The sequence below is a fragment of the Myotis nattereri genome (genome assembly GCF_964212035.1).
Source record: "Myotis nattereri genome assembly, chromosome: 16".
Classification (NCBI taxonomy): Eukaryota; Metazoa; Chordata; class Mammalia; order Chiroptera; family Vespertilionidae; genus Myotis; species Myotis nattereri.
In genome coordinates, this window is record NC_138091.1 from 43859164 (window position 1) to 43871647 (window position 12484).

The window sequence follows — 12484 nt, forward strand, 5'->3', positions numbered from 1 at the left end:
CTTTCGCAAGTCAGTTAACTTCTCTAAACCTTGGCTGTCTCACCTGAAGATGGGAAGAACGACTCTGCCTTGCCAGAATTGTTGTGAGGATGAAATAACATGAAATAACAATGGATGGTACCCAGCTCAGTGCCAGGCAGATAAGAGCAGTCTTCCAATGAATGGCTACTTTCTTCTTTACTTGTTAAAATATGTGATTATTTATCAATTACTTCAAAGAGGCATAGCTCAGCCATATTGCTAGGCTTTTCATAGCTGTTCAAAGCCATTGCAATTGTACTTTAATTGCTTTTTATGGGTAATATGCAAGATGAAGCAAAGCCCATTCTGTAGTAATGATCCACAACGTGGGGTACTTTTCTTTATGCACTTGGAGCATAGATGCTTTTAATAATTCCAGGAATACGGTATGACAGTAGCCAAACCACTCAATAAATGAGATGATTCTGTAAGGCTTGCCATCTAGACATTTTCTGATTTGCCAGATCAAAAAGGTGCTTCTTTGAGGATTTGGGGGCATTTTAATTAGGCGTCTTTAAAAGATTTTTATAAAGTCTTATACAATACATTCACCATAAATATGTTAATTCCAAAATGTTGCTGTCTCTGCATCCTTGTGAAGCCTGTTGTTTCAGGCTTGACACACAGACCAGTCAATTAAAATTACAACAGATTGGATGAGAACCTTGGGGACTTGACTTTACTGCTGTAGAGTTTGGTGGTTAGCAAGATGGTTTTGGAGTTGCACTGCACATAGCACTAATTTTATTAGGACACTGACATTCTAACCCCTCTAGGCCATGGGGCCATTTTTTAAAAAATACATTTTTATTATTTCAGAGTGGAAGGGAGAGATAGAAACATCAGTGATGAGAGAGAATCATTGATTGGCTGTTTCCTGCATGCCCCACACTGAGGATCGAGCCCGCAGCCTGGGCATGTGCCCCAACAGGGAATCAAACCATGGCCTTCTGGTTCATAGGTTGACGCTCAACCACTGAGCCACGCCGGCCAGGCCATGGGACCATTCTGACCCTTCTCTGCTCCATGGTAAAGCCCATGACAACCACTGATCCATTTAAAATTATTTGACTTGATCAGGTGAACAAGTGAAGAGGTGTAGGAAGAAATCACATTACCTCCCCTCCTTCCTCTGACTGTACCTGGGATAGGTCCTCTATCTTATCCTGGGTTACCACTGTAATTTTCCTGTTCAGCAGGGATCAGTTTCCCCAGAAATACTTACTAAGCTGACAAAATCTCGTGAGCAAGCTAGCCGGTCCTGCCTCACACCACAGGACTCTTCCCCAGGGAATGGTCAGTTTTCCTGTTCACCCCAGCCCTACATCTCTCCTTCTCCCCTGCATGCAAAGTGGAGGAGGCGAGCCTGGCAGTTTCCAAACACACTCAGTGGGAGAGCAGCCAGAGACCATATTTGAGGATTAAATCTCTCAGTCCCTTTTCTGAAGAGGGTGAGGGGATTTGGAGAAGGGATTTTCAAGCCCTCAGTGGAGATTTGATAATTTTCTTTCACGGTCAGAAGGAGGTTTGCAGATCTGAGAAGGAAACTTTCAAAGTTGTCAACATAGGGAAACTTCTTTATACACCTCACAATTGGTTCCACTTTCAGTCCTTTAAGTTACATAATCAGATGCCATGTATGTGAATATGTTTAGGGTTGAGGGATGGAAAAAATATTCCCAAGAGAAAAATATGTAGTTTGTATGGCAATGTTAAAATTACAAACCTTTCACTCCCCAAAATAACCCTGAAGATAGTTATTTTTTAGACTTAGGGTTTTCCAGTTTGGCAAGAGAGTACTTTTGTTTGTTTTTAACCCTCACCCAAGGATATATGTGTGTGTGTGTAATTTTTTTAGAGAGAGTGGAAGAGAGGGAGGGAGAGAGAAAGAAGCATCTATGTGAGAAGGAAATATCCATTGGTTGCCCATGCAAATGCTCCCACTGGGGCAGGGATGGAACTAGCAAACCCAGGTACTTTCCCCTGACCAGATATTAAACCCATGACCCTTTGGTGCACAGGCCAGCGCTTTAACCACTGAACCACTGGTCAGGGGACAAGAGAATAGTTTTAACTGACCACATTAGGACATGTGTCTTTTTGGTATGGAAATATATGTCAAAATGAGTAAAAGCCTGGTCTGTTGACTGGTGAACGTGTTCTGTTTGAGTGAGCAGGTGTGAGGTATGTTAGCATTGAGGATTCTTTCCACCTAGCCCTTTTCATAATGACCCCTTCTCCCACACATACATACCCCCAGGATAGTAAGACTGTTCATCACTCAAACATGGGGCTTATGGAATAACAGCGACAAGTTTCAAGTCTTCTCACAGAGCCAAGACCTTGTAAGAATAGCCAGATACTTAACAGGCCAAGGGCTATTCTTTCAAGGCTCCCTAGAGGAGGCAGTGAAGATTAGATGTAAAGTTAGAATGAAAGTAGTGCTGAGGATGATTCATTCTCCTGACTCCCAACTGAGGAAGAGCTTTCTTAGCTTTTGTATCAGGGGGAGCTCTAGTGCCTTCCTGGCTGAAGTCCCCTGGGGGCTGGGACCTTGTCAGAATCACTTTTGGTCACCCCAGTGCCCAGCACACAGCTGGTGCGTCTGAAATAAAGCGCGAATTGAAACAATACACAGCGGGCCAGCTTTCACTGGAAACATACAGGCTCCTACAGATTGTGCTTCACCACGTGCACTTACCCGTTGTGGAAGAGTTCTTACCTCTGGGGAAACCATTGCAGCATGTGTATTCCTAGTGTGGAAGAAAATGTGTTTTCTCATGGTTAAATCTATCACTCCCCTCCTTTTCCTTTTTATTTCCTTTTTTCATTTTTCTCTGCTAATGCTGTAAGCTTATCTTTGGTTATATCTGTCTTTACTTCTGTTCCACTCTCTAGTGAGAGGTGACTTTTCTCCTGCCCAGAAGTGTCCACCCAGAATCTGACCACTAGGTGCCATGTTTCCTGCTACTCTGGCCCTTACTCCCATAATTTATCACTAGCTTCTTTCCTCTATAATTTCCTAATCTTTGGGGGTTTCCTCTACAGTCTTCAAATATGTCTACATTTCTCTCTATTTTAGTGACCTGGATCTTCTTCAGCTACTGCCTTCTCTCTCCTATTCACAGTCAAAAGTTTCTTGAAAGAATAATTTATGCTTAGAGTCTGGCAAATCCTCACTTCTCATTCACTTCCCAACCTGTGGTTATCTTCCTAAACTACTCAGGCAAAGAGCATACCCACATTTTCCTAAAACTAGGTCCGTTTTGCATTTTTTATTGTGTTCTACCCTCTGGGTCATTAGCTAGTGTGGATAATTTCTTCTTGAAACTCCTAACACTCTTTCAGTTTTCCCACCTCTGAGCATTCTTCCTTTCTCTTTCCTGCTGGTTAGTTTTCCTCTGCTTGCCCTGTAGATCCGGTCTTCCCAAGGGTTCTCACAGACCCGCCTCTTTCCTGCCCTTCACCATCCATCAGTCTTCTGCCCCACTCTGGGTTTATTAACATACTTGTAGAAGGCTAAGGATTCCCAAACCTTCATCTTCAACTGAGACCAAACCCCTGTGTGCTGTGCATACATCAGCATGTCCCACAGAACAAAACTCAACTCCTCATCTTAACCTGCCCCCTCCACACACAGGTACATGCCTCCTCCTGAGGGCTTTATCCCAGTTTGTGATTCCACTGTCTGTCCTGTTGTGCAAGTCAGAGTCCCTGGGATTCATCCAAGACTGTTTTCTTTCTCCCTTCCCCTACCTTTTCAATTCATTGACACAGACTGCTAATTCTGGCAGAGATCTTGGGACAAGCCCAGAAAGCCAAATCATAGTGCTTTTTGCCTGTGCATTCCCAGAGAAGTTGTAGTTAAAATATTGTTATGATGAATGTAGCAACAACTAATGTTTATTTAGTGCTTCACAGCCAGAGATGTCCAGATGAGAAAAATGAAGTACAGAAAGGTTATGACTTGGGTAGCATAGCCCATCACCGGGGCTTGGGACCTCTGTTTTACCCGGATCCTGTATGCTCTTTGCATTATGACACTGTCACAGGTGTTTCCGTCAACTGATGATTTAAAGAATTACAGAATCCCTCCTTCAGAGGGCTACTACCCCACTGTTGTCTCCATTCTCTTGACAGCAAAGAACTCGTTTAATTAACTGCTCTTTACTCATTATTCCATGTGAACTGTTAATTACCAGTAAGGCAGATTCCCCCCCCCCCCCAAGTCTGTGGAAAGTAAGAGTCTTAGAGTCTTCATGCAAGTAATAGTGAGTCAGAGAGGGATGTGTAGGAAATGGAGCAAATGTGTGCTTAGTTAAGATTTAAATATTGTGTGTGATTCATTCACTCAGTAGCACTTGTTGAGTACCTATCTGCTGAATACTGTATTACTAATGGTCCCTGTTCTCATGGGGTCACAGGCAAGTGTTTGGGGTGGGGCAGATATAAATTGGATCCGCCTACAAAAGCGAATGAATTATATCACAGGTGTATTGGAGGCAAGTGTTGGGAAGCTAAAAAGGCCCTAGAGTAGTCAGAGGCCTGACGTTATTGCTGTGTCAACCAGGAAGTTACTCCCTCTGCTGGGCCTTTTGCTTTTCCTCTATAAAAGGACCAAGGTTGATACTGTTGGCTTCTTAGTTCCTTCCAGCTTATCATATCTTTGAACTATGATTTCACAAAGGCACTTTCAAGAAGTCAGGAGGCAGCGCAGAAAGTACCATTCTTTTATGGGAACTGATTATTGAGTAATAACACTAAATGTTCCATTATTATCTCGGTAAACATAGAGTTCAGGCTCAAAATGTCCATGTTGACTGCCTTGGTCTACTGAGAAAAGCACACTCTTACTTTATCACGGCATTACTTGGCATTTTAGTGGACTGTCTTGCCATCTTTAGGTTATTCTGACATTTGGGAGATTAACTCCTCGTTGTTTTGTGATCTTAAAAAATCACCAATCCTGCCCTGGCCAGTTTGGATAGAGCATCGGCCTGCAAACTGAAAGGTCCCAGGTTTGATTCTGGTCGAGAGCACATGCCTGGGTTGTGGGCTCCATCCCCAGTGGGGGACTTGCAGGATTATTAAAAAAAACACCACCACCAATCCCTTTGTCCCTAGTTACCTGTATTTGGTATGTCAAATGGGAATAATAAACCAACACTTTTTAATAAACTCACAGAGGCACTGATTGAGCAATGAAGCTACATTTTATTGAGCATCTACTCTGTGCACGACACTGCCAGGGGAAGGTACAGACGGGAATAAGTGGTTACTTCTCTCGAGGGATGTGTGGTTTAGCGGTGGGAAACAAAGGGTGAGCCTATCTGTGCAGCCAGCTGCGATAGGTGCTGTGATGGAGCTGATATGGGACCGCAGGGACAAATGTCGGAGTAGTTAGTTCTGCTGGCTGGTGGGAGGGGGAACCGAGGGCAGCAGCATGGTGCAGGGAGAAGAACTTTAGGTTTAGAGTCAGGAGGACCTGGGTTTTCCGAATCTTGATTTTCTATATATTAGTGTGTGACCTTGACTTCTCACCTATATACAGGAAATAAAACCTTTTCACATAGTCAATGTGAGCGTGGAATTATGCAGTGTGTGTGTCTGTGAGTTCTAGGGGAAGGTCATGTTCCTGAATAAAGTGGGTGTTGGGCCCCTTGTAATCGCTACGGCAAGAGATTTTATTTGAAGTTAGATCTCAGATTAAACCCAAACAGGGATCAGCAACCTTTCAAAGGTAGTGTGCCAACTTGGCCGCCCGTGCTGTCCTGGCAGATCAGGTGTCTATAGTCGCTTCTTATGTGCAAAGGTGGTGGTGCAGGAGGTGGCAGGAAACCAGTGGCCCAACATATTGTGCCTCGACTCTGGCAGCGGGAGTGGTTTGAGTGTCCCAGCTCACCTGTGCCCTCAGGAATGGGAATGTCTCAGTTCTGACCTTTTTCCTTTTCCTCCCGTTCACCAGATTTTACCATGTGGGCAAGCTGTTGCAACTGGTTCTGCGTGGATGGACAGCCTGAGGAGGCCATACCGCCCCAGGGAGCCAGGGCGCAGGCCTATTCCAATCCTGGGTACAGCTCCTTTCCTTCCCCAACAGGCTCGGAACCAAGCTGCAAGGCCTGTGGGGCCCACTTCACAAACATGGCCAGGAAGGTGAGTGTTGACCACCTCAGGCCCTTGGGCCAGCTCACTGCCCTTTCTATCCTGCCTCTTGCCTTGCCTCTGCTTATGCAATGACCATAACCCAGGCCCATTTGTTACACAAAAGTAATAAAGGAAAAACTAACCAAGCAAAATCAAAGCATCTCAGCGTAGATTGGAAGCCCGCTCAACCTGAATTTAGATATCAGCTTTGCCATTTACTAGCTGTATGACTTAACCTTTCTTGAGATCCTTTTCTTCGTTTATAAAATGGGGATGTAATAGCTGTACCCATCTCACAGTGTTGGGAGAATAAAATGAGACAAGCTGCAAAGGCCAGTACAATGCCTGGAATGTAGCAGGCACTCCATACTATTTCCTTCATTAGCTGCCCTCATAAAGAGCCTGACTGCAGATTAACTTGTTCATTTTAGTGAAAGCAATGACACGGACTTCTCAGTACATCAAGACCTTAACAACACAGACGGGAGCTTATTTCAAATGGCGATTTCATTTGAAATGCTCCATGGCATGTTTTCCAGATTAGCGAGCAGGAAGGAAACTTACTGGCTGGGTAATGGTGTGTGGGTGTGGGCCCTCCCTTTGTCAGCTCCCAGAGGCAGTGTGCTCTCTGGTCAAGCGCCATTAGAGCTGACGGTGAACCTTGACCTGGAGAAAGAACTGTATTCTGCATTCCTCGGTAGAAGGAGAGGTTTGCAATCCAGAATGGGATGTTAAAATGGTGATAATAGGAAAATTGAGAGGAAGAAACCCTTTTTAAACCATCTGCTGTATGCCAGGACTGTTTTAAGCAATTTAGATTTGTTTCATTTAATCCTCACAATAATAACTCTGTGATGTAGGCTTTAGGGTTCCTAAACTCCCATTTTATAAGAAACTAAGGCTTAGAGTTTCACAGTTAAAAGGAAAGTGTTTGTGTGAAGTTCTGGACAAATAGCATAAGAGACATTAAAATACTGCTTCTTGTCCCTCCTTAGGTAGAACCTCAAGATCACATAGTTATTCATGGCAGAGTCAGGATTCAAACCAAGTCTTTGACCCTTACGCTGTCTCCCAGGAGACATTCAACATGTCAGAACTTCTGCAGCTTGGAATGTAGCTTGAAGTGTTGACCCCTTCCCCCCTCCCCTTTTTGTCTGTAAATGATGGAGGATTGGCATGTTACCTTGTGGGTTGTATTTTGCCTGCACTTCACTGTAGTGCAGCCAAGGCGGGCACTTGGCAGAGCTTTCTTGTGATTTGCTTAGCTACCCAAGCACTCAGCCAGAGAGGCTGTTGCAGGCCATCAGGGAGCCGTGTCTCGGTGGGCAGAGGTGCCCCTCCTTTTATGCTCAGATGGAGAGTTGAGTCAGTGGATTGAGACTGAAGCAGCAAACAGAAGGAGCTCGCCGCCACGTGGCCCCAGGCTTCTCAGTGATGGAGACGGGCTGCAGTTAGGGTCTGAGCTGAGATGGAAGGAGGGCTCTTGGGTGTTTGTCACATGCCTGGTGCTGAGTTTGGCATTTCAAATGCCTTCATTGGTTCCTTACGAAAGCCTATGAAATCTGTACTATTATTTATTCCCATTTTACAGATGAAGAAATTATTCTCTTTATCTAAGGTAGTAGTTTCAAGGACTCCTCAGGTACATCAAGATAGCCAAAGAGCTGCTGTTCTCACAGTTACACTGCGAGGAATGGTAGGAACAACTGCTGATAGAAGTGGCAAAGTAATTGGCAAGAAGGAATAGGAAAAACCCTTGTGTAAATGAGCAGCATGAATTTGTAGAAGGCTTATTTGAACCTTTTTTTTAACCTGGTAGTGTATAACTTTTTATTATTCAACAATTTAAAAATTATTACAGTTACATAAGTATATAACTTAGAGTCAAATTGTTCAAAAAGTTTGTTACAAACAATAGAAGCCCCTTCTTCTCATTTCGCTCTTCTCAGAGTCAATACTTTAAATTCTTTGGGCTGGTTCTTTTGGTAGTTACCTCCACATTACTGTTATATGTCTACTAGAGGCCCGGTGCACAAAAATGTGTGCACTCGGGTGGGTCCCTCAGCCCGGCCTGTGCCCTCTCGCAGTCTGGGGCCCCTTGGGGGCCCCTTCCCCTGGCTGCTGGCACCAGTTTTCCTCTGGCGCCCGGAACCCAGGCCTTCGCTCTTCGCCGGGAGGGGCCAGCGCAGTGGGCGAGGGGCTTAGCTCCTCGCTCGCCACACGCGGGCCCCGGGGGCGTGGCGGAGGCCGGCGCAGCGGGCTTCCCTCTTTGCTCTTCGCTCACCACGCTGGCCTTCGCTCGCTGCTCCTGCCCAGGGCCATCCGGCTTCGCTCCGTTGTTTGGCGCCTGCATATGCAAATTAACCGCCATCTTTCTTGACAGTTAATTTGCATTATCACCCTGATTAGCCAATGGGAAGCGTAGTGAAGGTACGGTCAATTACCCTTTTTGTCTTTTATCAGATTAGACTAGTAGCCCTGCGCATGAATCCGTGTGCCAGTAGCTCACCGCTGCCCTCCAGTAGCTCTCCGCCCGTTGCCCCGCCCTCCTGTAGCTCCCCTTATCCTCCCCTTCCCCCGCTCCCCTCTCATAGATTGTTGCCCTGCCCCCTCCTGTAGCTCTCCGCCGCCTGCTTGTAACTCGCTGCCCCACCCTCCTGCTGATCCGTGATCTGGTCCTTACATGGTCGGTCGTTAGCTTCACAGTGTAATGACCATTTGCATATTACATCTTTATTATATAGGATATCTATATATAGCTATCTACCTCTCTATATACACATACACACACACTTACAGTTGACCTTTGAACAATGTGGGGGTTAGGAGCGCTGACAACCTCCCCTCATCCTCCATACAGTCATGAATACTAGATACATGTATAGCTTTTGACTCACCCCAAATTTAACTACTGTTTCTCAGTATCTGTGGGAGATAGTGACTGCCTTCTTAAAACATGTTAGTTACACTTTATGGCGTGAAAATGGAGAGAGAAAGAGCAGAGGACAGTGATGGTGATCCAGGTTTGGGGTCAAGCATGTTGAAACCTTGGGAGAACCAGGGGATCTAGCGAGTTCTTGACATTTCTCATCCAGAGGGAGAATGAGAATGAGTGGGGAAAGCTCCCCCAGAGACAGGAGGACGATGGTTGGGTGAGGAAGGGAAGACACTTTATTTTTCTTTGTAGTGGTGATCACCGCCTGACATAAATATGTTTGTGGGTTGCCTGCCTTCTCAGATGGTACATAGGAACAGAGATCTTATCCATTTTGTTCACACCTTTTATCCCCAGTGCTTAAAACAGTGACTGCCACATAGTAGTTAGGCAATAAAAATTTTAAATAAATAATGGACAGTTGCGGTGAGAACAATTTCAAAAAGAGAATGTAGACAAGAGTTTTTCTACTTTCATTGCTTTGTGGCCGACAATTCCATGCTGAAGATTTTCATCGAGCGCCAGTCCTGTACCGGCAGCCTGCTAGCTGCTAGACGTCTAGCTTGTGGAGATAGAGGTGAGAGGAGAGAAAGACCTAGGCCTTTCCCTCAGGTGCTTCCTCTCTGATTAAGGAGACCCACATTTGCAAAGAACTGCTAACAGTTAGCTGGGTAAGGTAAGTACTGGGGAATCAGGCATTGCTGGTAAATTGGTCATTCTAGCTGATAATTCTAGGAAGGTTTATTGATTTGCAGAGCAGTGGCTGAAGTGAAGGTACCAGATGTGAGGCAAGTGCAAGGCTTATTTGGGAATTGTGAATGGCATGTTTGGCCAGAGTGTAGGATACTTGGGAAGTTAGGGTGGAACGAAGGTGGGATGAGGTGGTGAAGGGCCATGACTGACTTAGTAAGGAGCTTGGAGCCATCAGAATGACTTTAAACAAAGGAAGACCTGATTAGTCCTGTTTTAGGTAGTAGACATGGCTTCACTAGTAACAGGTGTAGCACTTGCCCATTTGACACTTGGCGAGACGTGATTAGAAGCTGGTCTAGGGTGGTGGCTGAGACTGATCATATAGCTCATTTAGTGAGCACCTCTTCATGCCATATTCTGTGAAGTAGTACTTGTTAACCCATTTTATAGATGAAAAATAGGAGACTCAGACACTAAGTTACTTGCATATGAACACAGGTGAAATGTAGGGGAAGAAGGTAAATTTGAAAATGACAGGATATTGGCCAGTGTGCCTAGGAGCATCGCAAATGATCAAAATAAGGAACTTCCCCCCTATTTATTGGAAAAATAAATGATTGAATATCTACTGTGTGTCAGGCGTTGCCTGGGCTAGACAAGCAGAGATGAAGTAAGTCATGCCTGCCTAACAGAGAGCTTGCAGTCTGACAGAAGGTGGGAGCAAATGCATAGCCATACAAAGAAGATAAGAAAGCAAAAGCAAGAATACTTTTTTTTTTTTTTTTTTTTTTTTGCGGGGGGTGGGGGAAGGCAAGTTCTAGTTTGGATATTTTCTTGTTACAAAAGTAAGAAATAATTTTGTGTGATTCACAGTGAATTTTGTGAATATTAAGGATGTTTTCTCCTATTAGAAATTTTCATTTGTAATTTCATGCTTAAGTGGATCAGCATTCTTATCGGAAGGGTTTGTCATTTAACAGCCATGGGCTTTTTAAATGTCTTGTCTGAAGCGGTTGAATTGAAATGATTACATGGATCGTACTACCTTTCTTTTCTTCATGTGGTCAGTACTTCTGAATGCTCATTCGGTACAAAGCACAGATAACATTAAGGATTTCATAGAGGGAGCCTAAGAAAGATGTATCTCCTGCCTTCTCAGAGTTTCCAGTCCTGTAGAGAAATGGCAGGCTGTTTTTGCCACAAGCCACATATCCCATCTATATTGCTAATACCTACCGGCATTAGCAGCCCTGACAGTTCTGTAGCGAGTTTGGCATTCAGCCTCTTTAGCTGGATCAATTTGAGGAGGAAGACGAGTTTGTGTTTGGAAACATGGATGAGGTATTCAAATCTCAGAGTGGAAAGAGAGGGACTGGGTTCCTAGGTATTGCAAAAGCTCAGAGATGAGGCAAAAAGGAACCTGTTTGTGAGTACCATATCACCTTATGCTAAGGTTTCATATACATGATCTCATGTGATACCTCCAGTAGTCCTTAGGCCGACAGACCACCTGCCTTTTCAGGTGAGGAATCTGATGCTCTGGGCGGGGGGGGGGGGGGGGGGGGTATCTGTTTTGTGCAAATTCCCTTAGCTAGAAAGCGGACAGCCAGGACTTACCCTACGTGTGTCACTCCTGGCTGCCCTTTTCCCTCCCAGGGGGATGCAGCAATGAATGCCTTCCTATACGAAGGGCCAGGAGGAGGGGGCACTGGGAGGCTGAGAAAGTGCCAGGGAATATGGGTGGTGGGAGGAGGAGGAATAAGTGAGGGGTGGGTTAGGAAAGGAGAGCATCTCACCTGGCATCCATGAAGGGCAGTGTCTAGCTGAGGCTCCACTGCCGGCTTTTTAAATGCTGGATGTGTGTGTCCTCTTGGCATTTATGCAGCCACGTTGGCTCCACCAACTCATCTTTCATGCTGCCTTGTTACTCAGTTGGCTTGCACACTTTGCTAGAATTCATACGTGCATGATTCTTGGCTCGTTCTGCCCACATTTGTTGATGGCCAGCTGCATTTCCCTTCTCTTTGTTCTCTCCTGCCTCTGTGACTGGGATTTTAGCCTCGAGCTCTCTTTCTCTTTTAGGGTGTGTTTCGGATGCAGGCTGACTTCAGAGTCACTGTTGGAGGGTGGTGGGCATAGAAGCTGGGTTGCTGATCTTGCACCCAATAAACCACACACGTTAAAAAAAATAAAATATATATATATATTTATTGATTTCACAGGGGAAGGAAGAGGGAGAGAGAGATAGAAACATCAGTGATGAGAGAGATTCATTGATCTGCCTCCTGCACACCCCACAATGGGGAGTGAGCCAGCAACCCCGGGCATATGCCCTGACTAGGAATCGAACCTCTACCTCCTGGTTCATGGGTTGATGCTCAACCACTGAACCACACTGGCTGGCCTAAACCACACACTTTTGAAGAAAGAGTAGAGCGTTGTTTAGAGCTGGGCTGATTGAGCAACTCAGGGCTTTTTAATTGTGTCAAGCTAGGTCTTGTCAAAGTGCACTGACAAGTAATGGTCCATGTCAGGACCTACAGTGTTATGACATTGAAGCCTCTTCATTTCACTATCAGTCATCCTAAACACATTTTATTTTTCCAGTAGAAAAGCTTCTGGTATGAATGAACCCCCAAACCCCAAGATATCTGTTTTCCATCTGAGTTGCCATTGGTCCCAGACCATTAG

The 12484-nt window shown here is 45.1% G+C and overlaps 1 protein-coding gene across 1 annotated transcript in view; it reads left to right on the forward strand.

The window, feature by feature from the left end:
• The window catches only part of RFFL (ring finger and FYVE like domain containing E3 ubiquitin protein ligase), a 70745-nt gene that overhangs the window by 45536 nt on the left and 12725 nt on the right, over positions 1-12484 (forward strand). Inside the window, exon 2 of the mRNA XM_081110864.1 lies at positions 5987-6174. Within this exon, the coding sequence (XP_080966990.1) occupies positions 5995-6174 (180 nt within the window). The 5' untranslated portion in view covers positions 5987-5994. The remainder of the gene's footprint in view (positions 1-5986; positions 6175-12484) is intronic.